Consider the following 7,480-nt stretch of genomic DNA (forward strand, 5'->3'; position numbering starts at 1 on the left):
ACAGCAGCTATGATATCCCTTGTCCCATGTCCTCTTCTGAATCCAGCTTGCACCTCTGGAAGTTCTCTGTCAACATACTGCTGCAATCGTTTTTGAATTATCTTCAGTAAGATGTTACTTGCGTGAAATTTTAATGATATTGTTCGATAATTTCCACATTCTGTGGGATCACCTTTCTTTGGAATGGGTACAAATATGGATGTCTTCCAGTCAGTTATCCAGGTAGCTGTCTTCCAAATCTCCTGGCATAACGAAGTGAGTGCCTCCTGTGCAGCATCTGTCTGTTAAAATATCTCAATGAGTATTCCGTCAATTCCCGGAGCCTTGTTCTTTGCCAATTCCTTCACTGCAGCTTCAACTTCCTCCTTCAGTAACGACCATTGGTTCTAGATCATATGCCATCTCCTGAGATGGATGAAGATCGACCAGTTCTTTTTGGCACAGTGACTCTGTATATTCCTTTCATCTTCTTTTGATGTTCCCTGCATCATTCAATATTTTGCCCTTAGAATCTTTCAATATCGCAAGTCGAGGCTTAAATTTTTTCTTCAATTCTTTGAGCTTGAGAAATGCCGAGCATGTTCTTTTCCCTTTTGGTTTTCTAACTCCAGGTCTTTGCACGTTTCATTATAGTAATTGGCTTTGTCTTCTTTAGCTGCTCTTTGAAATCTTCAGTTCAATTTTTTTGTCTTGTCATTTCTTCCATTTGCGTTAGCTACTCTCCACTCAAGGGCAAGTTTCAGTCTCTTCTGTCATCCATTTTGGTCTTCTCTTCTTTTGTTGTCTTTTTAGTGACCTCTTGCTTTCTTCATGGATGATGCTCTTGATATCATCCCACAATTCTTCTGGTTTTCAGTCACTCGTGTCCAGTGCATAATATCTATTCTTTAGATGGTCTCTAAATTCAGGATATATTCTAGATCATATTTTGGCTCTCATGGTCACCTCCTGGACGCCGCTTATTCCTTCACACAAAGCCACCCTGGTCTGGGTGGACTTGCCCTCTGGGCCTCAGACTTGCTTCCTCAGATGCAGCCCATGCAGGGTTAGGCCTTCCTGACCACCATTTTGCTCGCGACACCCCTCCTGTAAAATGCCACCCACCCAGGCCACACACTTTCCAGGTTCTCCCTGACTGTCCTGGAAAAATGCGGCTGTACAGTCAGGTCCCACCCTTTGCCAGCCTCCACATGTCACCTCCACTGCCTGCCAATGCTCATGTCACCACCATCGTAACCTGCCCTGCGAGCCCACTGCCATGACACCCCATCCCACAATTCCCTGAGGAGGGGGAAGGCCAGAGAGGACAGGAGTGGCCCAGGATGGGGGCCTCTGTGCCAGGCGCTGCTCCAAGCAGCCCTGCCCAACACCTGCTGAGATGAGTCCACCTTATCTCGCCAATCCTATCACATCTCTCCTCTTTACTTTTTTTTTTCAACCCAGGATGTTGAAGGGTCATCCATCCACACAACACCAAGAGAACTCAGGAGATGACAGGACTTGGAAAGAGAGGCCATAGACCAGCCAGGCACCAAAGCTCAGCCTAATGGAGCCGAGATCCCAAGAGCTGCAAGATGTAGGGTCCAGGCCAAATAAGATTCAGGTCTATGCCAGACAAGATGTAGGGTCTGGGTCACACAAGATATAGGGTCTAGGCCAGAAGAACCAGACGGTGCCCAGGTACCACTGCCAATGACTCTGAGGGGGATTGGTACAGGAGATCCTGGATAGAGTATGAGAACAATGTGGAACTAAACTGAAAATCATTAAAAAAAAAGACCAGGTTTGCTGGTCTGATAGAGCCTGGTGAGACCCGAGACTATGGCTGCTAGTTACCCTTCAGGTCTGGAAGTGAACTCACTCCTGGGGCTTCCAGCCAAACAAAAGACAGGCATATGGGATGAACATTTACATCAGGTAGATACACTCCTTGGAGTGATCAATCATGGGAGAATAGAAGGGCAGTGTTTGCACAGGGAGACCGCTGGGGGAATGGGGAGTACATGGGAGGGAAGGACACAGGGAAGAGGTAACTACAGGGAGGAAGTGGGAAGAGAGCTGTTGCATTGTGGGGAATTACAGTTAATGTCATGAAACAAAATGTGTACGAACTGCCGTATGGAAAATCACAATAAAAATCTTAAAAAAAAGATGTATGGTCTAAGACCCAGCGAGATGTGACAAGCCTCCAAGGAGAAGAGCTTTTTCCAAGAGGATGGAAGAGTCATGTTTGGAAGAGATACTGGGGAGCTAAAAGGCCAAGTCCACCTCGGCCCGTTCAAAAGGCAGGACAGCTTCCACACCAGAGGGCTGCAGGGTACGACTCTCTCAGGAAAATGACAAGCTCAGCTGAAGAGAAAGGGTGTGTGGAGTACTCCATGAAAAGGCTGAGGTTAGAGAGATTTAAAGGGGCAAAAATACTAAGCAGCATCAAAGCTTCTAGAAGAGGGTTGAGAAGAGTGGCAGGGCCATGGGGTTGCATTCTGGCAGCAACCATGGCTGTCCAGGGTAGACAGAGAGCAAGACCAGGCCTCTGGCACCTGACAGACCACTGGCTAGAGCTGTTCCCCATCCCAGTCAGAAGGAAGCCTCATTAGTGCCGGAGCCCTGGGGGCCCTCGTGGTCTCAGGAGTCCATCGACCCCTCACCCACTGCTGGTGGGACTGTAAGATGGCACGGCTGCTGTGAAAGAGAGTTTTCCACACTACTATCCCATTATCCTAGCAGCTGTATGATGTCCAGAGCAGGGGCCACAGCGAGCTCCTCTAATTCTCGCCTGACGGTAGAAGCCACAGGCGTCCTGGGAAGGTGGACAGTGCCCTGCCTGAGCTGGCTACTAGGACCCCAACAAAGGGAATCCTAGGCTCTACTTCGGCAGAAAGTAGAAGGCGTTCTCCCGGAGAACCCAGATGAAGTCAGAAAAAGGAGAAGTCAAATACGCCATGGTTCACACCCCACTCCTCAGAACGCTTCTCCTGCCTTCTTCACTATACACCACAGATCCCAGGCTCGTTGGGACTGCCCTCTTCTGCAGATGCCGACGGAATCCAAGTTCTTCAGCTGTAGAATATTTGGAAAGAAAAGAAGGGCGTCCATCTAGTGGTTTCCTCCTGTCCAGAATGAAGAAGAGTGAAGGCATCCACAGACTCAAGGAAACAAAGAGTCCAAAGGACTAACGGGCCACACGAACCACAGCTTCCACTGGCACAAGACCAGAAGAACCAGATGGTGCCCCCCTACCACTACTGACAGCTCTGGCCACGAACACGACAGAAGGACCCAGAGAGAGCGAGAAAAAAAAAATGTAGAACACAATTCAAATTCATAAAAAAAGACCAGACTTCCTGGTCTGACAGAGACTGGTGGAACCCCAGGGGCCACGGCCCTCAGACACCCTTCAAATTTACTGAACCCACTCCCAGAGACCACCTCAAGCCAAACAGCAGGCAGGCCTATGAAGGATCATTAACACCCGTGAGAAACGTGCTCCTCAGAACATGTGACTGCACAAGGCCAGAAGGGCAGCATTTGCCCAAAAGGAAAACACAGAAAAGGGCCAGGCAAGCTGGATGAATGGCAACGGGGACCAGGTGGAAGTGGGGAGATGCTGATACCTTGAGGGGATCACTATCAATATCATGAGACAATCTACACAAAAATTGTTGAATGGAAGACAGATTTGCTTTGGAAACTTTTACCTAAACCACAATAAAATGTTCAAAACTAAATACTTGAAAAAAGAAAGAAGGGAGAGACGCCGTCTTCCCACGTAGCTGCAGGAGACCAGACACATTCGACGGCATAAAGTTACCTCTGAAGGGGGACTGGGACCACTCACAGAGTGCTGGTCTGAGTCTCCTTTCCAACATGGAGCGCGACCTCAGACAGCGTAACTGTCCCGCGTTCTGTGTGGTGAAGCCAGTGTAGGAGCCCTGAGGTTCAGAGGGTGCTGCTGTGTGAGGATGTAGCCCTGAATCCCCAGAACACGGCAGTCTGACCGGCTGTCTCAGTAACCGGTGCGATTTTCACAGAAACACTTCCCTGCTCAGTTTCATCTTAGGGCCACAGTCAACAAGAGGAGCCCTGGCGCTCCCTCTGCCTCCCCTTCTGGCCAGAAGGCTAAAAGCACCCAGGCCTCCTTTCAATTCCTCCTTTATACAAAGGGCATCACCCAGGGCAAGGCAGGCCAAGGGGCAGCTGGCCATGAGCACACTGCCAGGGGGAGGCTGGGCCAGTGGGTGCCTGCTGGGATATGAAGGCAGAAACTCCCAGATACAGAAAGCCGGGCCAAGCACCACGCGGGAGATGACTGCTCCTCTCCACACTGGCCCTCGGCCTCCTCACTCCTATCACCCATCTCCCCTGGAGCACGGGTGTTAACAGTCCCCCAGAGGTCCAGCTACACACTGCTTACCACAAGCTTTCTGGGCTGTTTCAGTTCTAACACCATTGTGCTGTTACACAACCTCACAGCCACCAACACAGCTGACCGAGATTTCGGCCTCAGGCTCTTTGGGGCTTTTTGTTGTTGGGGAAGAGTGCGGGGCTGTCGGGTATTTACCAGTGTTTTCCATAGAGCCAGTGGCCTCCCCAGGTCAGCAGACAGACCCCAGCTGTTGTTTTCTTCCAGTGACTTCGAAGGGTTTTAAAGAACACGGGCATCTTCTCCCAGGGGTGTGCTGGCTTTGCAGAACCAGAAACAGAGAAAAGAAAAGCAACATTAGCCCAGGGGAGTACAGTCCCGTCACCTGCCCTGCCCTCCTTCCACCCTCCCCTGCCTCTCCTGCCCCCCGACCAGCAGTTTCTCATCTTCTCCCTGTGGCCTCACGCAAGCCAGCTCTCACCCTGCCCACCCAGAGTCTTCCTCTCTCCACGTCCTTCCACCTACAGGCAGCTTGCTTTCCGTCTCAGGTCACCATCTCCTCATTATTAGGAGGAGAGGGAGACAGGCAGAGAGGAAGGAGACGCCAGCCTCCTGGTTCTTCCTACTACAACACTGACCAAGAGTCACGTCTGTCCCTCACAGACAAAGGATCTGACAACAAAGTAATAACATGAAAGGCTTCATCAAAACAAGAAAACAATGGTGACAGGAAATGACAAAGACACACACAGGAAACTCACTGGGGAGGAAGTACGTGCAGCTCCATAAAATGTCCAACTTCCCAAGTCACCAAAGACCAGGAATGAAGATGGACTATCACTATTCAAAGCGGGGCCCTGGTGGCACAGTGGTTAGCCACTGGGCTGGTAACCGAAAAGTCAGTTGCTCAAAGCCACTAGGTGCTCTGCAGGAGAAAGATGACAGCTTTGGAAACCCTCTAGGGCAGTTCTACTCTGTCCTCTAGGGCAGCTATGAGTCAGAGCCCACTCAGTGGCCATGGGTTTGGTTTGAGGGTTATCATTCACATATAAAGTTAATGTATTTTTCACAAACGATCACATTCACAGACAGGAAGATGTGATGAGGTGGCCACTGTGGTGGCCTCAGGTAGGAAAGTCAAGTAGGGCAACCCCCCTGAAGAGCAAGGTGACAACACAGCCGTGTCCTGCTGGCCTTCCTCCTGCTCTGACGGCTGGGGAAGCCGCCAGTCGTGTGCTGACTTGTTCGTCAGCTCACCGCACTAATGCACGGTGTCCTCCAAGGCGAAGGCCTGACGCCAGTCCCCCTGGATGTGATCCTGTTTGGAAACAGGGTCTTCTTCGTTATGTTAATGAGGGCTGACAGGAGTGCGAAGAGCAGGAGTTACCAAGGTCAAGAGGGAGATACAGAAGCTGAGGTGTATGGACGGAAAGAAGGGAAACATGGGCAAGTGTCCAGAACAGGGGCTTCAAATGTCAGTGCATAACTGGCTTAAAAGGCAGATTCCTGGACATTACCCCCGGAGTCACCTTCATTTCTAACAACACATCCATGATTCTAATGCAAGTCCCCACCACGGCAACTTTGAGAAACAGTGGTTTGGAGCTAAGGGTAGAGGGGGACGTGCAGAAAAGATCAGAGGAGACCTTGAACGTATGCTAGGGACTGTGGATGTCACGTTAAAGGTGCTGACACCTGATGGGATTTAAGTGGTGTGATGACACTGGGACTGCAGGAAGGTCACTTTGATAGCAGAACGGAAAAGACTGGAAGATGCTGAGATTCAAGCTAGAAAGGACCATTTGGAAGTTATGACCCTACTCCCCAGTCACCCAGGACAAGCAAGGGGCAGTAGAGACAGAAAAGATGGATGTGGCAGATTTTTGGAAAACAGAATTTGGCAAGAGTTGGTGATCAATCTACTGTTAGCAGTGCAAGGAAAACCCAAGCTAGGTTGTGTGCTTGGGGAAACTGGGTGGATAGCGACTGCAATCCCGTAGACTTGGAATGCAGTTTGTGGAGAAAGGACGTGCGTAACATTTAGGAGAGACTGGAGTTTGAGATGCCGACAGAGCATCCATGGAGAGATGTCCGGTGGGTGTCTGGCTGAGCAGCTGAAGCTAGGAGAAACGGCCTGGGCAGAAGGTCCAGGTTTGGGTCTCGCTCGTGTAAGGAAATTCACGTCTGAGTGCAGATACAATCACCCAAGTGAGAGACAAGAGAAGAAATCCAGTAAGATGATGATGATCTAAGAGTCCATAAAAGTCTGTTGAAAGGCTATTGGTGGCCTAACGAAGTTCCCTTTGGGTCACAGATGGACTCAGGTGTTATTTTTTTAAAAATTAAAACAGCGTGAAAACATGCAGGCCACCTGGTGCAGTGGAAAGAGAGCCAATCCAGGGTCCTAGGTCCTGGGTCCTGGGTCCTGGGTCCTAGCCTCACTTACGGACAGGGCCAGCCCGGGTACCTCACTCTGCCACTACTTCTTCACTGGGAAAGGGAGGGCCGGGGAGACCCTGGAGAAGCACATCGTGTGGATGACCAAGAGGAAGGCCTTCAAGGACCTGGACTGACACCGTGGCTGCAACAAGGGGCTCAAACACGGAGGGGCCGTGAGGATGGCGCTGTCCCACGCAGAGTCTCTACGAGTCCGAACCAAACTGGCAGCCGCTGACAACGTGAGGGCACTGCTCTGTGGCCTCAGTCGGATCCAGGCTGGTGAAGGGCCCGGTAAACTCCAAGCACGGAAACTGCCATCACAATTTAGCTCACAGCGTCCACCGCGTAACCACAGAATTCTTACTCCACATCTCAGCAGAAGCTTCAACTGTCTATGTCCGAATTAACAGCTCGCCTATGAAAGGCATCTTTTTTATTCCGCCCAGAGAACTCCCCAATTTCCAGGCGGTCAATGCTCCCGACCCATCAGGTGCGTGTTTTCTCACTAGCCTGCGAGTCCTCGTGGGCAGGCCGACCGCCCGCGTCTAGCGCCAGAGCCCAGCGAAGCGCTGCAATGAATGAACTAGCCGATCCATCCACCCATCAGACGCTACCCGCCCCCTGTGAGACGAGCGCGCCGAAACACAGGGCGAAAGTGATGCACGGAGGGCCACGCAC

At 50.9% G+C, this 7,480-nt stretch overlaps 1 protein-coding gene across 1 annotated transcript in view; it reads right to left on the reverse strand.

Moving 5' to 3' along the window:
- Nucleotides 1–4,662, reverse strand: part of AGK (acylglycerol kinase) — a 100,304-nt gene extending 95,642 nt beyond the window's left edge. Inside the window, exon 1 of the mRNA XM_007952781.1 lies at nucleotides 4,562–4,662. Within this exon, the coding sequence (XP_007950972.1) occupies nucleotides 4,562–4,662 (101 nt within the window). The remainder of the gene's footprint in view (nucleotides 1–4,561) is intronic.
- Nucleotides 4,663–7,480: the final 2,818 nt, after the last annotated feature.

The sequence above is a fragment of the Orycteropus afer genome, unplaced genomic scaffold, assembly GCF_000298275.1.
Source record: "Orycteropus afer afer isolate SDZICR_OR568_19922 unplaced genomic scaffold, OryAfe1.0 scaffold00358, whole genome shotgun sequence".
Classification (NCBI taxonomy): domain Eukaryota; kingdom Metazoa; phylum Chordata; class Mammalia; order Tubulidentata; family Orycteropodidae; genus Orycteropus; species Orycteropus afer.